Source organism: Chinchilla lanigera, unplaced genomic scaffold (genome assembly GCF_000276665.1).
Source record: "Chinchilla lanigera isolate Chin_1 unplaced genomic scaffold, ChiLan1.0 scaffold00055, whole genome shotgun sequence".
Lineage (NCBI taxonomy): Eukaryota > Metazoa > Chordata > Mammalia > Rodentia > Chinchillidae > Chinchilla > Chinchilla lanigera.
Genome location: NW_004955456.1, coordinates 10,919,182 through 10,943,528, shown reverse-complemented (window position 1 = coordinate 10,943,528; position 24,347 = coordinate 10,919,182). Strand labels below are relative to the sequence as shown.

General features: G+C 37.0%; 1 protein-coding gene across 6 annotated transcripts in view; it reads left to right on the top strand.

Moving 5' to 3' along the window:
• The window catches only part of Auts2 (autism susceptibility candidate 2), a gene marked incomplete in the record, with an annotated part of 1,123,237 nt that overhangs the window by 474,233 nt on the left and 624,657 nt on the right, over window positions 1-24,347 (top strand). The window contains 1 exon segment of one of the 6 annotated variants that reach the window (XM_013520557.1): window positions 4,697-4,818. Coding sequence (XP_013376011.1) covers window positions 4,774-4,818 — 45 coding nt within the window. 6 annotated transcript variants of the gene reach the window in all.

Genomic DNA, 24,347 nt, shown 5'->3' with positions numbered 1-24,347 from the left:
CCTTTGTTCTTCTATTTTCTTATATGTTTCTTCTTCAGACTTTTTGAGCAGTTCCTTCATTATTATTGTCATTTCACTTTTTGCCTGAGACATTATTTCTGATCTCATGTCTTCTGTGGCCTTATGGAGGTGTTTCTTTACTTCCATTGCAATCATTTAAGCTATTTCAGACATGTGTTTACCAAGTTCTCCTATGTTGATGTCTCCTGGACTTGTTCTGAGTGGGGTGGAGTTCTGAGATTGTGTTTTAGTCATTCGTTTTGTCATATTTGCTACCAGATGCAGAATGCTCAGTTTCCCTCTTCAGTAGGTGCACAGTAAAGGTCACTAGTGTCTCTCGTTTTCCTGTTGGTCAGGTTTGCACCTGAGTGACCTCTGAGAAGCCCTACTAGTCTTGGGTTTTCAAGCAGTTTTTGATATATATCTAGTCATCCCCATTCTCAGACACGGGCAGCTGATGATGTCTTCTGATTATTGACTGTCTGAGCCAGCATCCCCTTGCAGTTCAGGGCACATCCATTGCCCAGAATCCAGTTGCACTGGTGTGACAATCCTGCTCCAGTGGGCGTATGTCCCCAGGCAGTTCAGGGTACAGACAAAAGCCAGACACAAACTGTAGGGTCAACAGATTGTGAACCGCCTACTACCAGGCATCTCAATTCATCACTATCCCATGGAATGATCAAAGTTTAAAGTATGGTTCTTCCTGCATACTTGTAGCTTTCATACTATTTTAAAGTCATTATAAGTGGATTCTTAATTTTTGCGGCTAGCATCCAAATCTTTCACTAGTCACTGCTTACCATTAAGTGATATGTATAGATACTTTATAGTTGTGATTTTCTACTCCTCCCCCATGTTCTACTGATCAAGGAGTTTTACTTTTATATATGTCATAAAATATATGTCATATAGTGTCATGGTTAGGGGGATATTACAAAGGAGAATGATAGAAAACAGAACATATATTTTACAAGATTATTTATAATAATCACCCAAAGAATCACATAGAAGAGAGTATAGGAAATCTGTCTACACACTACAAACCAAGTAGTCCAGCTAAAGGCCTAGATCCCAAGGCCATGTCCTGCATGAGTCCAGCTGAAGACCTAGAGCTCATAACAATGCCTTCCATGAGTCCAGCTGGAGGCCTAGAGCCCAAAACAATATTTCATGCAGGCCCGTTTCATGGATCTGCGCTGGGAAGGTCCAAAGGTCAGTGGTGGAAGCTAGAAAGTCTGTGCCCGCAGGATGAAGAATCTGTGCAAGCAGGCTGAGGGATCTACACTGGAGCCAGGAAGTGAAAAATAAGAGCCAGAGCTCCCCTGAAAAGTATCACAGCCATCCTCAGCAACAGTGAGGTCCCAAGATCCTCTCATGATCAGAACAGCCAAGTTCCTTTGGGAAAGCCAATGTGACAAGCTTCTCCAGGAGATTGAGCTGTGCATCTTCTTCCTCTCTGAAGCCAGGAAGCGATGCTCAAAGTGAAGACCACAGCTCCCTGCAAATTAACCAAAGCCATTCTAAGTGACAACAAGGTCCCAAGCTCCTTGGACAATGGGAACAGCCAAGTTCTTCAGGAAAGCCAGCACGACAAGTTCCTCCAAAAGAACCAACAGCTCCTTACAGCTTCTCAACAGTTTCCAACAGGCTCTTAGTAGCTTCTACCAGCTCCCAACAGCCTAACTTCTTCTCCAGTTCTGCCTCTTATGCTGCTGGCACCAGTCCTTAGGTGGGCCTTCCACACCCAACACCACACTTACTCAGCTCTGCTGGGTGTTACAAGTTGGCCACCTATTGTCAATCTACCACACATAGCTAATAAATTTTGATTAGCTTAATTATCTTTTGAAGTGACTTTAATATTACCTTTTCTAGTGGTCTTCATTTTTCTATAGGTCCATGTATTCTACCTACAACAACTTTTATCATTTTTTAATAGTGCAGTTCTGCCTGTGATTAATTCTCACTTTTGTATATCTGAAAACAAATTGCATAGGGAATTCTAGATTGATGTTTTTTACTCTTTCTCAGTAATTTAAAAGTGTTCTACTGCAGGTTTAGTTGGTTTTCATTAACATGAGAAAATCAGCTATGGTGTCATCCTAATCTTTGTTCTCTGTTCATAACTTTTTTTCTCTCCTCTGGATGCTTTGTTTGTTTTTCTTGAAGCAAGATAATGCTTTATTTCAGGCTAGTCTCAAACTGAACATGCTTTGTTGTTCAGGCTGACCTTCAACTTGTGATCCTCCTACCTCAACCTTCCAGAGTGCTGGGATTACAAGCATGTTTCACTCAGCCCACCTTCTGTTTATTATTAATAATTTTATCACGGGTTTTAAAAATCTGATTATGATCTGCATTGCTGTAGTTGCTTTATATTTCTTGTCCTTATAGTACTTTGAGACTTAAGATTTGTGGGTTTATAGTTTTCATCAAATTTGGAAAAATTTTTCAGCTTCATAGTACTGTTTTGATTCTTCCCAGCTAATCATTTCATTCTCTTTTGAGCTCATTTCAATAATTACAGTCCACATGCCAGTAACAAAAAAAATACTCTTGAGTAGGTTATGCAGGAGTTACTACTAACAGTCTGATGTTTAGAGTGTAAAAATTAAGCCTTAACACTTGGAACTGTGCATCATATCTTTTTACTTTTTTTTTTTTTTTTTAAATGAGGTCTCCTTATAGTTGCCAGGTTGTTCTCAACCTAATAGCCTCAGGTGACTCTCCTACTTCAGTTTCCAGCAACTGGCACTGCAGGTGTAGACAGACTTATGCCGTGAGATCAGGTGACAGTTTTCACTTAGATTCTGGGATTGCTGAGGTTTTAGCAAAGCTCAGGTATTAGAATATATGGTGGTGTGATCACAAGTTCCCTTTGATTTTCCTACTTTCTGAGGTTCTTGCTAGATAGTTAGGGGATAAAGGATCCTTAAGCAGACATGTTGGCCCCTCTCAGTGCTATGCAGTTTTTGGAGCACCCAATTTTCAGTTATAAACCAGTGCTGAGATTCCTGAAGGTCTGTGTCTTCCCAATGTTGAATGTGTATGAAGGCTGCCATCTAGTTGGGATGTAGAATTTAGTACTAAGATGTGTAGCTGTTTAGTTTATAATTTGCTGTGGTGGTAATATAAGGGAGACGGAACAGCCTTATATACTCTTCTGACGGCTATCAAGTAGAGAGGATTATTCTCTTAATTTCATTTACATTTTTTCCTAACCAGAGCAAAATTCCATAGGCAAAAGCCAGATCCTCCAAATTATGTGAGTGAGCCAGCTACAGGTTTGACAATAGAGATGACTCTTTACAAAACGTAATCCTGCCAGTACATTTTAATTTTTTCCTTTCTTCACAGACTATCTTTAACAGACAAAAAAGAATCTGTGCTGTAGCTCACATTTCTCCTGTTAGGCATATTTCAGCCATAAACTTAATTATGACAAAATTTTTCAAATGACTCCAACTTTTTGTGCAGTTGGTATCAGAGGATATACCAAGTTCTATTTTTGAGCTGATAAAATCCTTCTTCTGAAAGCATTTGTTTATTATATTACAGCTTCACATGAGCTGAGCTCCATCCTGACCCAGTGTTAAGTGTCTGTGGTAGATTTCATTACATCCATATACTGGAAGTCCTGCCAATATACTGGCAGCAAAATCCTAGTGGAAAATAAATGGCAATAAAAAAGAGAAATGATAGCCTGTGTGAGTGGTGAGGAGCACAGCTTTATTGAGACTGGACAACCCCAGAGTAGTGACTTGGCATGCAGACATGAGCTTAAGAGAGTGTGAGTGAAAGCTGATATTGGAATAACGACTCTGTGGCACAGACATGGGAATAATTTAATTAATTGCACTGAAATTTCTTTGATGAATAGTTATGTGGTGATAAGCATGAGGTTGAACAGCCGAATGAGTCTCAGCTTTTTAATGGGCCAGCACAGCTGCAGTTTTGGATGCCTTCCCACTTTATTTTTGCCTGTAGCTCTCCACTGCTTTACTCATCCACATCTCTCCAGCTAGGCACACCACTGTGAGGCTCCCTCTCCGCGTCTGCAGAGCTGAGGGGCAAGTACATTTGACCATATAAAGCCAGTTGGTGACTGCTTTGAAATGAAAACCAGATCAAATGAAAACTGTGGGATGGTTTCCTTATGCTGACTGCACCCTCCCCCGCCCCAAATCTCAGGGATGCTTTTACAGTCTTTGCTGCTAAGTTGTATAAAGATTTTAATAAAAATTTCTTGTCCCTGGAGAAAGAGGCATGTCTTTGTTCTCAGAGAGCTAGAGGGAAATGAGCAGTGCATCCCAGCTGGAGCACCAGCATTAATCCCATGATTCCTAGCCCATATTTTCAGACAGATCAATTACTTATGGCTGTAACCAATCTCTCACCGATTTCTTGCTGTGCAGGGCTCCATTTCCAGACTTGGCAGCTGACATAACCTTCCAACTTGATAGGACTTCAGCTGCAAATCTCTTCAGGTCTGCTGCCTTCATTCATTGAGGTTATACAAATGAGTTATTAAATAAAAATCAAAAGTCAAAAATTGTGGGTGGTAATCTCTACTTGGCTTAGTAAAACCTGTGGATCTTGGCAACATTTTAAGTTGGATATTTTAAAAAACAAGATGGATGTTTCAGTTGTCTGACTTCCTTTACTTTTATGGACAGGCTTGCATGAGAGAAAAGCCCTCTCTAGAGGGAAGAAATTATCCACAGTGGATGCATTTCTTATCAACTTCTGAGTTGAAAGATTAACTCAGAAATGGAGAGAAAGGAGATTATGAGGAGACACAAAGGGCTTGTACAGGTGAGCTGTGTCTAATGGATTTCACACTAGGTGAGTCACCCCTTTTCAGCTGCTAGCCTGCCTGGGCTTAAGGCCAGGAGATTCTGTATCAAAAAGAAGTGACCCTTGCTAACACACAGGTGGCATGGAACATGTAAGCTGTTTATAGAGTATGTCAGTGTGTGAATATAGCACTTCTGTGAAGGAGCTAAACACAATATCCTCTGAAGACTACCTAGAATTTACTTAGTGTCTGTAAATCATAACTACTCCTATATGTGTTGAACCATTCACTTGGGCCCCTCAAGTGGAAGAAGTACTTGGGGCCAGCTAAAGGAAATCAGAGAGTTTTTTATTGACTCTACTCACGTTAGACACACACGTGCCTCTGTTGGTAAAGTATGTATTGCCTTTTTCTGTGCTTCTCTTTTATTGTCCTTCCATTATATTAGTCCCCAATGTATAATTCTCTGAGGATTTATCCATTTTCCCTTTATGAATCACATTTCTGTTTCCCAGAATAATCTACTGTGAAAACTTCACAGAAAGGAAAATGTGGACATCACAAAAAAGATAAATGATTTTATGTTTACCACAGGAAGATTTATGTGTTTATTTGTACATTTGGGTATATTTCTACCTTTTGTGCTTGTTGGACAATGCTGTGTGCATTGAAAGCCTTTTGTACATGGCACCATTAACGGTGTCCTTTTGGAACAGATATTCATGAGCTCTGTTACAAACAGTTAAAAAAGTGAGTTCTTGCTGTTACAGACAGACAACCAGCTTCTTCTTGGGCTTATTATATTACTTTGGGTTGATTCTAAGGAAGGGAAAAAAAGCAGTATAATTGTTTGATTTGAAAGTTTAAAACTGTGTCTGTTTGCCTCTCCCTTTTACCTCCATTCCTTCCTAGACATCCCAAAGTGAGTAGTAAAACACAAGTCAGGTGGTATGGTAAGACTACCACAACTCTGGCCCTGCTCCACACGTGTGTGTGTGTGTGTGTGTGTGTGTGTGTGTGTGTGTGATTTTACATTTGTTATAATTCATTAAGCAGCATGGAAAACATTCATTAGGAACCATGTATAACAATACCCCATCCTCAGAGATTGCCAGAAATTGAAAGTTTGAGAAGGCAGTAAGAAATAAAAAGGAGGTGAGATTTATACTTATAGTTCAAGTTGCCTTCTTCCTCCTTGAAATGTTGCCTGTCTTATTAGGAGTTCTTTAGTGAAACAAAATGTAGTGGTAGCTTAGAGAAATTATGGATACTTTCCAGCAGCCTGAAGGGGAAAAGGGCTTAGGAGTCTGTAAGCTTTCTCCCCTGGTTGCAGTTAGGAAGCCAGTTGACAGTATAATAGGCTTTTGCAAGTGGGTGCAATGGTTTGTGTGTTCTGTTTGATGTTGCAAATACCAAGCCCTCAGGGAGATCTACAAAGAGGATATTCTGTTCTTAAAGAAAGGAATAGATTAACCTGAAAAGTGAACTGAAAAACGCCTGAATTCTAAAGAACTTAGGTGCAACGAAGGAAGAATCTCATTTACTTATATGGATGCATCATTTGGCTGGCTGTCTGCTGCAAGACAAGAATGGGCGAGGCATTTATTTTTTATTTTTTATTTTTTTGATTAATGAAAAGAGGATCATCAGTAAACCTGAGAGGATTAGATCACAGATTAAGGGTGTGTGTGCATATGTGTATGTCCACATTGGGGAGAGGTGGCTAATACTTTCTTTGGAGACATGTGCATTCCCATACACACATACAAATCTTAAAACTGCTTGTGCTTCTTGGAACCTGCCTAATAATCCCTTTCTTGATATTCAGACTTATGGATAAGATACACACTTGGTATTTGGAGCTAATTTTGTAATTCATGAATACGTGCATTCATTAGATACATGTTTATTGAGTACCTGTATATACCAGATACTATGATAGGCATTAGGAATATAGTGATTAAAAAAAGAAAAAAGGACAGTGACTGCTTTCCTGGAGTATGTAAGCTACTGGATAGACTGTAATCAAGTAAACACACATCTACAATTTTATATTGTCTTTGTGTTCAATAAAAAGTGACTGAGCTCTTGTAGATGCTCTTACTCTATGATAAGTTCTTCAAGAAAAAAAATCACCTTGCAGCATTCCTGCTCAAGTCAGTGACTTGCCATTTATAGAGAGGAAACTGTCCATGTCTACTTATGGAACTGAGCAAAATCTCTGATCCATGTAGGAGCTGTACTTCATCTCTAGATATTAATCTGGCGTTTGGTTCTAAGATGGCACTCCAGAAGAACACTCTGTTGTAGCCTTGTATGTGATACACCACTAAAGATAATGTTACAGGGCCTGGGCTATATAGCCCAGTGGCACAAGCGCCTGCGTGGCAAGTGCAAGGTTCTGAGTTTGATTCCTGGTACCAATAAATAAAATAAAATATGTTACAATTTTCCTCTTCACTGGTCTCTCCACGACTCTGAGTTCAAGATTTGGCCTGCTTCTTTGTGAACTAGGATGAGTCAACCTCTCTGAAATTGAGTTTCACATGTGCAAAACAGGAATTATACTAGTTTATGTGGTTGTGAATAAAAAATGGGATCATTCACATGAAAATACTTTATAAAGGACTAACTATTGAGTTTATATCATTTATATTGTTATTTCAGGCTTTGAAGACTATATAACACTTATTAAGACCAACTATGTTCTAGTCATTTAAAGCCCTAAAACTTGAAAGGAAAGTAATTTCAAGTTTAAATCAAATAGAAAAATCTTCATGTCTTTTCTCTAGCAGAGTGTTCAGGAGAATTAGCATAAAATGTTCAGGTTTTTATGGCAGAAATAAAGCTTTTCTGTGTGGAATAGTTGGTATCAATGTGTACATACCATCCTTGAAATCCAGTCTTGGGCACCATTGGTGTCAGCCTTTGCAGTCCTACATCTGATTTCTGCTCCTTTGACCTTACATTATTTGTTCTCCCTTGAGGGATGAAATTAAAAAGAATCATTATGAATACATTCTCAATAACTAGGTTCTAACATCTTGGCTCAAAGGTTAATGCTCTGCAGCACTAAACAAGGTGGTGTAATTAAAATAAGAATTGTAAATTTGAAGCCACATAAGAATAGTCATTTAGATGATGAACCTTCATGTGAGATTATACTAGGTGGTAGGAATCTGCAGAGTTTTATTTTCTGGGAAAAAATCAATATAAATAAATCAAGCACTCAATATGTATCCTGTAGTGCATGTTGTATCTGAATGAACTGCGTGATCTCTTGGCCTTCTGAATCATTTTGTTCAAAGGCCTTACATAGATCACTCTATCTGTGCAGGTAGATGGCCTTTTACTAAGATTCTTTACTTAGACTAAATTAGAAAAGTTTGTGCCTTTTGATATCTTTCTCTCCCTCTCTTTTCCCCTGTCTCTCTCCATCTTTGTAAAATAGAGAAGTTTTCATAAAGTGAGTTGATTAACTCTGTATTATTAAAAATTAATTGGTAACCATATTTCATTTGTCTTACTTTGTCATTGATTTGTAGTACTGAATGTATCTGTACAATTGGTCGATGGTGTTATGAACAATATGTACTCCTATCTGCATTCTATACATTGTCATCCCCATTCCTAATAGGCAGTAGTCAATGAGATATTGAGTGTGACTTACCTTTGTTCATTTTCCTTCCCACTATTCTGTCTTCTTCAACATAATTCATGTCTGAATAGCTTGATGGTCATAGTAGCTATATTTAATGTTTATCAAAGGGCATGCTGTAGTCCACATACTTGAGGCTCAATCTCTGTTTCTATGTGGGCTACGTAAAATCATCAGGGGGATCTTCTGTATATATGATGCAACACTCTAGAAAACACTGTATTCTAGTGTGGAGAATGATTGACAAATCTGTACTAAACAGATCAGGTTGCAGACACCTTAAAGTATTTGTTAATGGAAAATCCTATAAAGTAAAATCTTAAAAAGTGTGTAAAATAAGCATACTGTCTCCAAAACACTTGCAGCCTTTATTAGCTGAGTATGAGCTGAAGGTTAGCTTCCATTTTAAAAAAAATCTTTGAAATGATTAGCAGGGGCCCACTATAATTTAAGATTTTGGGGTTTTTTTTGAGGGGGGTGTTTTGGAGTGGGTCTGGGAATCAAACTTGGGACTTTGTGCTTGCCAGGCAGATTCTGCACCACTGAGCTATATCTCTGGCCCGGCCCACTATAATTTAAAGTATTCTTTGGAGTTTATAAATATGGTCTCATAAAATGCCTGAATATAAGGGAACTGTGACTTTAAGTCATTAGAAGCCCAGTGGTTTGATAAAATAACAGGAAACAGACAATTTATTATGAGCAGTCTCAGTAGCTCTGGATTATCTATAAAACTTTTACGGTCTTCCCCAAGTGGCAAGAAGCCATAAAACTTGCCTGAATGAGGGACTTGTTAATTTACTTGTTAAAGCAAATTAAAAATTTATAAGTGCTTTTAGGTAAATGAGATCTTCTCTCATTGCTGCCCTTGTGGGGCCCTGGAGTCCTAGGAGGGGAGAGTGGCTATGCTCAGACACCACTGCTGAACAATAAAAGCTATTAAATTGTTCCAGTTTATTACAAGAGAGCCGTGCAGCTGTTGCCATGGCTAGCTGTGGGGTACCAGTGGTTGACAGCCTGGAGTTTCACTAGGCTTCCTGTCCTACTTGAAAGCAGGAGGGAGGGTGAAAAGGAGGGAGGGAAGGAAGGAGGGGAAGAGGGAAAGGCAGAGGCAACAGCCAAGAAATGAGATGATTTTTTTACCTTTGTAATTCTCCAATAGTTAGTGATATAGGCTGTGTCTTTTTATTTTTCTGAGACTTCATGAATTCAAAGGTGTAAACCATAGTTTTGTATACTCAGAAGTATTTCTATTTAATTTTGTCAGTTGTACTTACGTGTAGTTTGCAGTGCATCCTGATGTCTTTTAGCCATTTAATTTTTATGGACAAAGGACATGTCTTCAGAATGTTTTTAAAAGCTCATCAGCATTTAATGGAAAAAAAATTCTCTTTTTACTTTTTGCATACTTCAAATTTAGGAGGAAAAGATGAGGAAGGACATCTGATACGTATCCTGTGTATTTGACTCCAAAATCTATGTACAATGAATATAGGCAAAGGCAGATTTTCTTGTACTTTCCTGTGGGTAAAATGTCAGTTTAAGTTAAAATGCCTGGATCTGAACAACTTCCTTCACTTTTCTGTTTCCTGCATGTCAAAGTTGTTCCCAAGATCCCTATTTCATGGATTTTTGAATGGTCACTTTGGCTGGTGGGGGTCATTTTTCAGCTCCCTGCCCGTGTGTTAGCAAGGTCCAGGAAAATAGAAAATAGTTTGCTCTTCCATATACATAAGAAATTTTTAATTATCCTTTTGTGTTGGTAGGTTAGAAAAATTTGTTGTATCTCAATTACTGAGTACTTAATATTAAATGATGGTTATTTCATAAACGTTATGGTTTAGATCTAAAATGTCCCCCAGAAGTCTCATGTTAGGAGGTAAGGTCTGGTCAGAGGAGCTGTCATTGAGGCTGTGACTAGAAGGGTGTATTCTTGTTCTTGACTCCTCCATTCACTCTCTTTGCTTCCTGGCTGCCATGGATAAGCAAGTGCCCCCACTAGGCCCTCCTACCATTTCTGACTTGGAGCTGCCAACTATAGATGGAACCCACTGACACCATGAGCTAAAATAAACCTCTCCTCTAAGGTGTGAATGTTGAGTGTTTTGTCCCAGCCATGGGAAAGCTTACTAATACAACAAATATATTTAAATTGTAAGATCTCTCTAGAAAAGTTAGTTTTTGAAAATATTTTCCAATATTTCCAATCACTGCAAAAAATTGACATTAATTTGAGACTAGAAATGATAAAAATACTATTTGCTATGTGTCTTAGTTACTTCTCTCTCATTACTGAGACAAAATACGCAACTCCTAGTGTTAAAGGAGGAAAGCTAAATAATACCTAGTGTTATTTAGCTCACAATTTATAGAGGTTTCAGTCCATAATCAACTAGCTGCAAGCAGGGTGGCACATGGCAAAAGGGCAGCAGTTCATGGTCTCTAAAGACAACAAAGGCAAGAATAGAGAAGAGACAAGCCTCTTTCTGCCCCTTATATTGTATGCGGGCTATGTGCCTTAGCGGGGATGTAGCACTCACCCTTAACCTCAGTTTTGGACCATGAGTCAGTCACAAACTCTAGATTCACCTGCCTCCAAAAGCCCACACTCCATGACTACATGAGGTTTTGGGGGATATCCAGGCACAACCCATAACAGTGTGAGTATTCAAGTGTTCTTGCTCTTCTACATTATTTACTCTTCAAATATGTACTATATATATATATAGAGAGAGATATATAGATATATAGATATAATATTCAGATTTGGATTCCATTTGGAATGATATTTTGAAAGGCATATCATTGGTAAGTAAAGTGTCATAGAAAATTGGTAGTAATGGATAAAAAAGATTTTTTATGTACAATGGAGTACATAAAAAAGGATAAAGAAGGATAAATAGAAACTTTTATAGGTAAATGGATGTAACTCAAGACCATACTCATAAGTGAAATAAATCAGACCCATATGTGTAAACGTATTGTCTCACTAGTGTGAGAAACTGAATGAAAACTAAGATCTGAAATGTGCAAAAGATATTGTGAATTGGGAAGAAACTGTTCAAAAGAAAAGACAAACTGTGATGGAGGAAAGGAAAAAAAGGAAAAAGAAAAATATATATGTATGCACACAATAGTTAAGATAGTTATACAACTAGTTTCTCCTAGTTCATTGAAAAGAAAGTTTTGTGCTAATATTGTTTGGATAAGATTTCATGCCTTTGGCTTATACTCTGAATAACTATTATGAAGGCAACAATACACAATGTATCAACTATTGTAACTATCCTATTAACCTGTTTTGAAACTGTGTTTCACTGTTATGTTTATCTTTTTTCTCTTTAAAATTAAAAAAATGAAAATTGGTAGTTTGGGGAATAACAATGAAAATGGTAAATATATATGTATTTTTTTATAGTATTCCAGAGTTTTAGAGGGCAACAGCTTTCAAAATTAAAGATTCCTATATTAAAATAATTGATTCTTCCTTTGGTCACTATCTTCATTATTTCAAATATACTGCTATATAATACCACTATATGCTTATTGTACCTCTTACCAACTTCATAAGCCTCTTACTGGATTCATTTGTAATGCTCTTTGCATTTGGAGAATCTCATCTTCATTTAGAGACTCAGCAAAAAGAATTGGTTATAACTGTCTCTGCACAAATTGTCTCTGTGTTTTAGGGTATTTTTTGAATCAGGATTTGTATCCTTCATGTTTGGGTCTTCTCATTGAATTAACACATAGACCTGACTGCATAGTCTGTAGAATTAGAGAGCATTATGGGCTGTAGTGATCTTTTGTTCAAGAGGATTAAACTAAATTGCATGTACAGAAAAAGTGGAGATATTTAAAATTTTTAGAGTAGAAATAGCAAATGACATGGACCAGAGGTCAATTGCTTGGATCTAGAAAGGAGATAGTTACAATGGGATGATAATGTAATGTGAAACCCAGGGACAGCTGCAACAAAGTACTGGTAAACCTTTCAATATAAAGTAGCAGTGCTTCAATATATTTGGTTTTAAAGGAGTTCAGGTTAGAATTTTAGTTTATATACTCACTCGTTAGTAATATTGATATATGTTGTATAATGATTGCTTAATTGCTAATTTTCTTTTGCTAATTGATGTTTTTCTATAAAACCAAATTCTTTAGCTCTTTACATTTATTGAATGCCATCTGGCTTATGAATTTTCATAAGAACTGCCAAAAGAAAAAGAGAGACAGAAAAAGGTGCAGAATTTCTCTTCCTGCCTTTCTTTTAAGAAGGTAGAGAATATGTATCTATAATGATTTTTTAATGTGTCTTTAGGCATTTTTTTTAGGGTTTAAGAATGAAGCATCATTCACTAAAAATATGTCCTTCCTATAGTCACCTCTAGCCATTTGTTGCAATATACTGTCTTATTTTTCTATTCAAATATCTTTGTAATTATTGGACAAATATTCCTTTTAAAATATATTTAACTTTGTTGATAGGAAAAGTGCTATTTTTTTTATATTTTGGTTACTTTTCTCTCATTGCTGAGACAAAATACTTGACACCCAAAATTAAGGAAGGAAAGTTTTATTTTGCTTACAGTTTGTGGAGGTTTCAATCCATACTTCGCTGGCTCCAAGGCAGAGTGGCACATGGCAGAGGGCAACAGTTCCTGGTGTCAAAGCAACAACAGCAAAAGGGAGGTGTGGCCTCTCCCTTACATATACAAACTATCCACCCCAGGACTGATGTAGCACTCACACCCATAATCCCAGTATTGGATCATGTATCAATCATAAACTCTAAAAGCACCCCCCCCCCCGTGACTGCGGGAGGCTTTTGGGGGACATTCAGACACAAACCATAACATTTTATAATAGCTTTATGTATTTATTCATCCATAACATTTTGGTTTATAGACATTATTAAGGTTTCATTCTACAGAAGCAAGAAAAAATACTGTTTAATTTATTTTGCTGATTTTCTTTTACCACTAACTATGGACTCTCAAGCATTTCCATGTATGTAATTTTGTCTTCATAGTGTCTCTATTTGCTCAGAACACACACACATACACACACAGACATATTGTTGTCATATTCACTTGATTTTCACAGACTTTTTCAAAAATGGGCCAGTATACATGCCTTTGTACTCCTGGTCTCCTGGTAATCTTATACTAAATACTCAGAGCTTAATTATAACTCAGATAAGAATTCCTTAGCATCTATATATTTTGGGTAAGAAATAAAATTGTCTTTCATTGATTATAATTGTTTTGCCTCATTGTTTTAACACAAACTTCATTCTTTAAGTGAATAAAGTATTATTAAATGTAAAAAATTACATCACCATATTCTAGTAGAAAGGGCCATCATTAAGAAATCAAATGATAACAGATGCTGGTGGGCCTATGGAGAAAAAAGAACCCTCCTTCATTTTGATGAGAATGTAAACTAGTACAACAATTAGGCAAATCAGTATGGATATTTCTCAAAGAATTAAAATTTCCATGTGACTTAGCTATCTCTGTGCTAGGTATCTCCCCCAGAGAGCCTAAGACATCATACTCCAGGGTTACTTGCAAACAAGTGTTTATAGCAGCACAATTGGTAATAGCTAAATCCTGGAAGCAGCCTGCATACCCATTAACAGATGATTGGATGAAGAAAACGTGATATCTATATATAATGGAATACTACTCAGCTTTAAAGAATGACAAATTTGAGACATCAGTAGGAAAATAGATGCATCTGGAAAATACAATATTTAGTGAAGCCAACTAGACATGCAATCTTAAGTGCCATATGGTATCTCTCATTTGAATGAGGCAAAGTACAAACAAAGAGAATAAAGGTGGATAGAAGGGGATAGGGAGACTGATCTCTTGCAGTAGGGAAGTGGTCCAGGGGAACAAGGGTGAGGGATGAGGAGGAGAGGAAAGAGGAAAAAGCATAATGAAGATAAGTCATCTATAGGAACCTAATAACCTCAATTAATGTAAAATTTATATGCCATAATATTAGCTGAGATTAAGAATGTCAAAAAGAATAAAAAATGGAATAGGAGAATTGGAGGGAGGGAGGCAGGGAGAGAAAGAGAAGGGTAGTAAAAATAAGGAAAGAAGCTGTGGTATGTACATATAACCACTCTCCAAGATAATGTAAATTGCATGTACTGTGAACTTGTACTAATAAAATAAAAAGTTAAAAATTATATTAAAGAGTACTTCAATTATGAAGTCACTCTGTGAAGAAATTTCAGAGAGTGTTATAGAATTTGTCTCTTAAATTTTATATAAGCTCAGTCTCACCAAATTTTGTATTGGTCATTCAGAATTGAGTCATTTTAATAAAAATATCAAGATATGGTATTTATGTAATTTCTTCCATTACAAAAATAGCAGAGTAATTATATCAGATTTGCTAATTGCTTACTTTAAATGCTTGATCACTAAATCAGAAAATATTAAAACTGTTATCTACCCATAGAAATACATTGCATTTGGCTGTAACATGTTTGCATTGCCCATGAATTATAATGTAAATTGGGAAGACAGCATAATGTTTTGGAACTAACATAGATTCTGGAATAAAGACCTGGCTGGGAATCCCACTTATACCTCCTCCTGTTTGCTTAATGTTGAGTTCACATGAGCCCCCACTTAACCTTAAAGCAGTAGTAATTATACTGTCCTTAGTTATTGGTAGCACAAAATAGTTGGCACTGTCTTAAGGGCAGTGGACATTAATATTCAGCCAGGGATCAGGCAGCCAGATTCTGGGCTCAGCTTACCACTCCATTTCCGAGTGTCTTAGTTGGGTAATTCATCTATCTGACTTTTAGATTGTTTGTTTACAGGGAACACAAGAAAATTTACTTCCTTTAGAAGGTTTATGTGAATATTAAATCGGACAAGTATATATAGTTATTGGACAATTACATAATAGTAGATAAATGTCGTCTGCATAATAGTAGATAACATTATTAACATTGCAAAGATGAAAGCAGCTTCACAGTAACTAGGCATACTGTCTTAGCCTATTGGAAATGAAAATATGATATGTCCAGTTGCTGTTTACTGTTCCTGTGATAGTTGTCTTTATATGTTGCCACAATGGTAGAAGCTTCAGACTGGACAAATTGGGCAATTTAAGACAAAAATTGGTTAAGTTGTTTAATACATACACCTTTTTGAGTAATAGCTCAATGAACATTTCTCTTATATATCAAAGGGAATGTGGTGTAAGTGTTTTTGGGAGGAAAATCTTAGCTAGAAATTTAGATATGTTCTTAAGTTGCAAATGTATATACATCAAAGCTATTGTAAGAATAAATTTAAGTCTGATAGTGTACATAGTTTCAGTACACATTGGCGAAATATCCTGCTGATTGCTGATTGAAAACAGTTGTTAATTCTCTACTTCAGTAAATTCAGAGTGGAAAAACTTTCCTTAATAAAGAACAGATTGAGGAGATCCAAGACCTTACTGTGTGGGAATTAATGGCAGATGCATATACTGGTAGTTAAAATGTTTCATTAGATGTTAATGTCTTGCTGTGTTTTTAATTGTTCAGGAATTAGCCTCTAGAATATTAAAACCATCTGTTTGTTATCGTGATGAAACAGAGTGCTTAAATAGTTATTAATTTGTGCTTCTTATCTTTTTTGAGGGATAATCTGTAAAACTTTGATCTGTTTGGAGTGTAAGGGATTTGGAATGAGTATGTGAAAAATAATTTTAAAGCATACAGTGTCCCCAATAGCTGAATTTTGTCTTTTTTCTTAACCTGCTGTATATATTTTTTATACTGTATGTTTTTCACTCCACCCCCCATTTTCCCCATGATCACAGAGTGGGATTAATTTGTGATTAAAACTGTAGGACCACCCTTGTACATGCTGATTATTTTTTATTGGGGAACAAGATAGAGTTTAGACATTTAGAGAAATGAAGGACTGACATTTTTAATTCTAAAGATGTACTTTCCCTACTGTTTCCACTAGCTCTATACAACTACTGAGGGCTGTAGATGTTGGTTGTGTGGGTTCTAGTCTTAACTTGTTAATTTGGTGCATTAACAACTCAGCATGGTCTTCTCCTTGTTTTGATTTTGCAGTATGTGCATTAGTAGATAGTGGATTAATTTATTGAGAGGTGATGTTTAGAAATAATATATAAAGATTGCATATTTTCTTTTTAGGGCACAGAAATTGATTTCTTCTTTTATTACATGAGACAGATGTTTTATCTTCTCATCTATGAGTTTGGTTAGGAAAAATTACCAGCTTCTTTCTTATAAGATTATGCAAGTCAACCAAAATCATGCCAAAAGTTGGAAATTTAACTTATGTGAGAGTCTTTCTGCATCTTGGCAAAATGTCATATGTTTAGGCTAAGAATTTATGAGAGTTGGGAAATTTGCAATTATGTAAGCTTCTTCTCCTTTACTTGGCCCTTATTAAAAACTGGATTATTTCATTCCATAAGTGTACTTTGCCTAGATTGAGATTGAGATTTTGTGTTTTAATTTTTGTTTCCTGAAACCATGTGAGAATAAATCACTTACTACTTGGTGATGGAGTTTGTTAGAAACTCACAATCTCTAGTTCAGGTTCCTCAGGCCAGGTTGGTACTGTGTATTAAATTATTCAGGGCAGTGCAGGGTGTAAGGGCCTTGCTGGTGTAGTGATTCCTTTATAACTACAGAGTCACTTCAGGTAATTGTCCTGTTTCTAAGAGCACATCCTATTGCTCAGTGGCATTTGCTGACTCCAGAGGTCACGTGAACCATATCTTTGCAATATAACAAAAACAGTCATATTATTTCTCCATAAAAAGCACCTTATTTAAGAATTTACCCAAGTGATTATAGAGTATTTATTTGCATGACTAGTTGGGTTTCTTTCATAAAGATCATTGTTAATATTGAACAGTCTGTGTTAATAATGAACAGCATATGGCTTTAAAGTTGCTATCATTATATGCTGCAAGAAGATTTTTTTTTGCTGATAGATTTTTAGCAAACTAAGGACATTTTAAAAAAACTTGTTAGGAGGTAACATAAATAGGATTTTTAAATGTTTCATATTATCCAAATTACTTGAAAGTGCCAATATCTTCAGTAAATATGTATAATATCAAGAGAGCTATTAGCTTCTCTTAGTGGTGATTTTTGGCCTTTTTTTGAACAGTTAGTTTTAAAATTCTCAAAAGCCAGGATGAATATTTATTAAATTAACTGTAATTATGTTCTACTCTTCCTTTATTTTACAAGACCTGACTAAATAAATTACACATGGTCACTGTTTTGAGAACAAGATCAGTAATAGTGAATTATGAAGAGCAGAGACTCTAACAGGCTGATGCGATGTGACTACTAAGCCCAGAAATTACCCGCTGCACATGCCACTTTTTATGATAACAGAGCACCAAGAGTTTTTGTTTTCTTTCTTTGTCTATCATAGAAAACTAGGTTTTTATGACTCGGTTACGCTATTTGATAATAGCACAAGGGCGATTCTGTAGGTTATTGTAAAGACCACTTTAACATAGCAGAATTTAAAAGATTGTACATATTGATTATTTAAATACTTATTAAATAAATTCTAGTCACTGTTTTAGTCTCTAGAGATACAGTAGTGGAGAAAATAGTTAAAAACATCAGTTCTCATGCAGCTTCGAATCTAGTTGTAGTATGTGGTAGGCATTTGAGAGAGACAAAGAACAAGCAAAATAAGCAAAATTTATAACTTGCAAGTTGTTAAGTGGAAGCAGTGTTGCAGTTGTAAATAGGGCAATTAGGAAAGTCCTCATTGAGAAAGTAACATTTAAATAAAGATCTAAGGGAGATCTATTAAATAAAGATCTATAAAACATATAGCCTTCTGAGGCTTGAAGATTTCAGATAGAGTAGATTATATACATGCAAAGGCCCAGAGTTGAAAATATAGTTGACTTGTTTCAAGAACAATGAGGATATCAGTGAACAACTATGGAGTGAATAATGGGAAAGCCAGATAGAGTGGGGTTTGCCACGTAGAGCATTGTAATAATCTCGACCATTACTATGGTGGTGAAGGATGGCAAAATTTCAGAAGATTTTGGTAAGAAAAAGGACATGCATTGACTTACTGTTTTATAGGCTTCTTACTGTTTTTCTGGCTTCTTAGCTGAGATGCATTGACATACAGGGCAGGGGGCACAGCAGGAAGATTAGATCAGAAGATGTAATGATCCAGGCAAGAGACGATGGTAGTTTTGAGCAGGCTGCTATGAAGGAGGTGAAGCCATTGAAATGATGAAGTTGCCGTTAATAGTAATTGGAAATATTGAGATGTTATCTTTGGTTATTTTAAGTTTGAAATACTTACTATGTATCAAAACAGAATTAGAGAATGTAGTTGGGTTTGCAAGATATGAATTCTAGAAACAGATTGGGTCCAAATATATAAATTAGGCATCATCAGCACATATGTAATATGAAAACTGTGAGACTGGATGAAATCAACCAAAGTAGTAAGTATGGATTGGAAAAGAAAAAGAGATCTAAGGACTGACCCCTGGGGCATTTCCACTTCAATAGCAGGGGAGATGTGGAGTATCCAGTAGGCAATCCATAGGGACTGGTTAGTAATAAGAGAAAAAGCAGAAATGAAACATAATACTTCCAGGATGAAGGAGTAGTTAACTGTGTCAGGAGCTACTGCTGCACCAATAAGGTGGGGACTCAGAATGATTACTATCTTTAACATTGTTAAGGTCACTGATGACTGATACTGCCCTTAAACCTCAGGCAAAAGTATCTTTACGTTGGACCTTATCCTGACCCTTCTTAGGCCATTTTCAATCCTAAAGTGGCGGAATTTGATAGACCAAATATGTGTGCATTTGGAACCCAAATATGTGTCCATTTGTCCATTTGAAATTTGGTTCCAAATGGGACCCAAGCTATGTCCCTTCTATACCATACTACTGAGTATCTGGAACACTGGAATATCCAGGCCAAATATTCTCTATCCTAGTTTTTGTAAGTCTGTTCTTTTCTTTTTTTTGGTTTTTCGTTTTTTTCCAGTACCAGGAATCAAACTCACAACCTTGCGCTTGCCAGGCGAGCACTGTGCCCCTGAGCTAAATCCCCAGCCCTAGCTCTGTTCTCTTGACCCATACTTTCAAGAACAGATTGTACCACAACTATATATACTGAAATCCAGTTGGATCTAGTGGGAGATGGAAAATGTGCTCGATCTCCGTGGAGCCTTCAGGTTGGGCTGGGACATCAGCATATGTGTAAATGAGGCCTCTTGAGATAAGGGACTGTAGTGGATTGACAACTGGTGGTCACCTTATAACCCCCAGCTGAACTGAGTAAATGTGGTGCTGGGTGGAGGAGGCCCACCTGAGGATTGTTGCCAGCAACATAAGAGGCAGAACTGGAGAAGTTAGGCTGTTGGGAACTGAGAAAAGGCTGTTGGGAGCTGGTAAAAGCTGTAAGGAGCTGGTGGTTCTTTTGAAGGAGCTTGTCATTCTGGCTTTCCTGATGAACTTGGCTGTTTTCATCCTCCAAGGAGCTCTGGGCCTTGTTGGCACTGAGAATGGCTTTGGTTCTCTATGGGGGAGCACTCTGAGCATTGCTTCATGGCTCCGGAGGGGAAGAAGGTGCACAACTCAGTCTCCTGAAGAAGCTTGCTGCGTTGGCTTGCCTGATGGGAACTCAGCTGTCTTCACCATTGGAGGAGCTCGGGACCTCACTGTTGCTGAGGATGGCTGTGGTATCTTTCAGGGGAGCTCTGGTTCTTAACTTGCGCATCATTTCCTGGCTCTGGTGTAGATCCCTCAGCCTGCTTGCACAGATTCTTCATCCCGCTGGCATAGACTTCCTAGATTCCACACTGACCTTTGGACCTTCCCAGCACAGATCTGTGAAACAGGCCTGCATGAGATGTTGTTGTGGGCTCTAGGCCTCCTGTTGGATTCGTGGGAAGCGTTATTATGGGCTCTATGTCTTCAGCTGGACTCAGGCAGGACATTTCCATGGGATCCAGGCCCTCAGCTGGATTCCTTGGTCTTAGTATATGGACAGATTTCCTGCGCTCTCTTGTATATCATTCTTTGGGTGACTAGTATAAATAATCTTGTAAAATATGTATCCTGTATTATATTGTTCTCCTTGCAAAATAACCCCCAAACCAATACAGGGGCAGAACCATAGGTGGGGAAGAAAGTCCAGCAGGCCAGCGGCAGGCTCTTACACACCATCACAACCTATCAAAGAATCTCAAGGAGCTGGATGTGGTAGTGTATTTCTGTAGTCCGAGCAACTCATGAGGCAGAAATAGGATTGAAAGTTTCTACCTCACTTGGTGAATTAGCAAGACCCTGTGTCAAAATAAAAAATAGAAAAGGTTGGTGATGTAGCTCAGTTGTGGAGTGCTTATCTAGCATGTTTGAGGACTTGGGTTCAATCCTTAACACTAGAAGAAAAAAAAAGAAAGAAAAACCATCAAGGAACGCAGAATTCTAAACTTAAACCTGACATTCAATGTGTGATGCATATTCATTCAAACAGTGTACAAGGAGAGGACATGTTTCTTTTAGCATTATATTAGTTTGATTTACACTTGTACCCATTGAGACAGTGTTGTATGTCTCCTACATCCAGCTCCAGAAATGCTTCTGACAAACTGATGTTGAGCTTGACAGAACACTGTCAGGACATATAGGGAGAAAAGTCTCAGTCATTAACCACAGAATGAGAGAAGAATTGGTAACACCAAATATAATGTTTTTCCAAATTTCTTAAAAAGGGAACAAAAGAAGTAAAAAAAAAAAAAGAAAAAAAAAAGAAGTAGAAAGGTATCTAGGTATCTTGATTTTTATTTTTATTTTATTGGCTTATTTTCTAAGGTGGGAAAAATAACAGACAGGGTATTACCCTAAAGAAAAGGGTTGTATTACTTTGCTGAGGCTACCATAAGAAAACACCAGAGAATGTATAGCTTAAAAAACAAATTTGTTTCCTGACAGTTCTGAAACCTACAAGGCAAAGACTGAGGTGTTATCCCACTTGTTTTCTCCTGAGTCTTCTCTGCTGCCTTGTACATGCCTGCCTTCGGCTTGGTGCTCTTTTGGTTTTGCTTTGGTGCATATCCATTCATTGTCTCTCTCAGCACTTGCTTTTTTTTGTATCATTAAGACACCTGTTGAATTAAATTATTATCTCTCTCTTCTAGTTCATTCTCTGCTGCTGAAGCAGAACCCTACAGCTGTGGAAATTGAAAAAGTACTAGTTTATTTGGCTCATGGTTCTGGAGACTGAGAATCCAAGAGCCTGCCGCCAACATCTGGTGAGGGTCCATGCTCAACAGAACATGTCAGAGAGGATGTGAGCACACACAAGGCAGATAAGAGGGTAATTACCACACATTGACTCTCCCAGTAACAAACTTTCTCCTAGATAATGCTATTAATCTGTCTCTGAGGTTAGAGCTCTTGTGACCAGTCACCTCTTAATGCTTCATTGCATTAGTAGTGAAGTTTCCAACATATTAACTCTGGAAGACACATTCAAAACATGGCACCACCCCAGGGCCTTTCTTTTAAATACTTCTATAAAGGGCCTGTCTGCAGATTTAATCATGTACTGAAGTAATGAGTGTTAAGGCTTCAGGGTATGAATTTTTGGTTGACAGAGTTAAGTTCATGACAGGAATTTCAAATATTGTAGAACATGGATTTGTGGGGCCCATCCCACCTTTGAAATGTCTGCATGTTTTTCAAAAAAGTTGAATGTAGTATTTGCCACTCCAATTCAGTTCTGTGCTCATGGAAGTAATATAGCCTTTCATTGAGTTACCATTGACTGATGATAAGTTTAGTGAAATATGAGTTACTGAGATTCTAGTGAACAGAGGAGGAATCTTAATTTTTGACTAGATTTGAAATGAACTGTATTAAAACAGTGGGAATCTGCAAACAAATTTGCTATCAAAATTTTTATTTTAAAAATACTTCATTGATAGTATTTGTTCTTATCTTGGAAGGTATGTGTCTTATTTTTTCACTTTATGATCTCAGCAGATGTTAGACGCCATTCATACTTGATTCTTCACCTCTTTTTTTTACATCCTTCATAGTTAAGTAATGAGGTATTTATTTCATGAGGTCTTTCTCTCCCTTCCCTCTTCCTCCCTCCCACCCTTCCTCCCACTCTTCCTTCCTTCCTTTATTTCCTTCCTGTCTTCCCTGTCCTTGCCAAGATCTTCTAGGCTCATTTTCTTTCCTCAAACCTTTAGTTGTTTTGGTTTCCTCTCCCACAGAAGAACAGGAAGGAAGGTTGTAGTATGGAGACATAAAGCATTTTATGTTTGAGAGTGTTGCTTATTTTAAAGAATGCCATATTATTTAAAAAGTTATTTGAAACATGTCTTCTTACAGAAAAACATAAGTTTTGTGTATTTTTAAACTTCTAATATTCATCATTGAAAAACCAAATGACATTGTTTCCAAATCTCTTTCAGATAATCAAAATCTCCTTTTCAGAAAGCTAGAAACTGTACTAAAGGTGTCAAGTTCTTGAACACATTATTTTTTGCATCACTTGTGTGTATTGAATGTGAATTTCTGAGTCTGTTTGGAAGCAGATTTATCTTTTATTCCACAGTTATACCAAAGGAATACCAAATACCTTCTGTTCATTTCAATTTTTCTCTTTAATCCTATTACTGCATGTTTTTTTTCTTTATAGTTTAGACCCATTTTTGGTCCAAAAGGAGTAATCAGATGTGTCATCATGCCTTTGTCAGCAAAAGTCAACCTAGGAATAGTACCTAAGTTGTAGACCGAGTCTTGAGTTGTATACCAAGCACTGCTTTTACATACTTCCATCTCTTGCTTTCATATTATTAGGTTGTGTATCATAACACTCTTTTGGCCAAATCACGGAGAGCAGTGATTCTGTTCAAAAACAGTAGAACATGACTTAGTCCAGCTGTCAGGAATGAGTGCGTGTATTCTAGGAGTATCAAAGTCAATCAAAGAGTGCTCCTGATTGTCTAAGTTACTTCTTATTTTTGTTTGAAACTATGTAATCAGATTAATCTTGGCTTATTTTCCTTTCCTTATTTTTTTAACTTTTTTTCCTACTGCTCTGAACCTCTTTAAATGTTAAATGCTACAATCATACCTTGGTACTCAACTGCTTTGAAGCTCATGGAAGTTTGTTCAGGTACTTTTTTGTTTGGTAATTGATACACAAGTTAGAACTTGTCAGTGTTGATTGCCTCATAACTCAATGACATTTCCAGTCAAAATAATTCATTTGTTACTCATCTTTGGTATTTATTGTGTCTCCTGAGCCAATTACTATTGAGTAGCTAGGTACCACTGCATACATATTTGGCAAATGAGAGCATTTCAATATTTTTCATTTCCCAAGCTAGTAGCACAACTATCCTTACACTTTTAATTCTTTATTTGGAAACACCATTAATACAGATAAATGACTTTCTAAAGATTAAACTGGGAAAGTCCAATAAAAACTACATTTCAATCCTCTATCACCCCAGTCAGAGTGGGTATCATCAATAATATATGTAAAAAAAAAAAATACTGGCAAGAATGCAGGTGTGTGTGTAAGGGGAAGGAACCTTTCTGCATTGTTAGTGGAAATATGGATTAGTACTCCCACCGTGGAAATCAGTGTGGATGTTCCTTAACAAACAAAAATAAAACTACCGTATTACTGTGGCTATACCACTTTTTCATATATCTCCAATGGAGTTAAGGTAAGCATGCTTTATAGGTATCTGTGTAACCATCTTTATTTTGGTACAAACCCCTGTTGCTAAGATATGTAACTAGCCTAGGTGCTCATCAACAGATGAATAGATAAAGAAA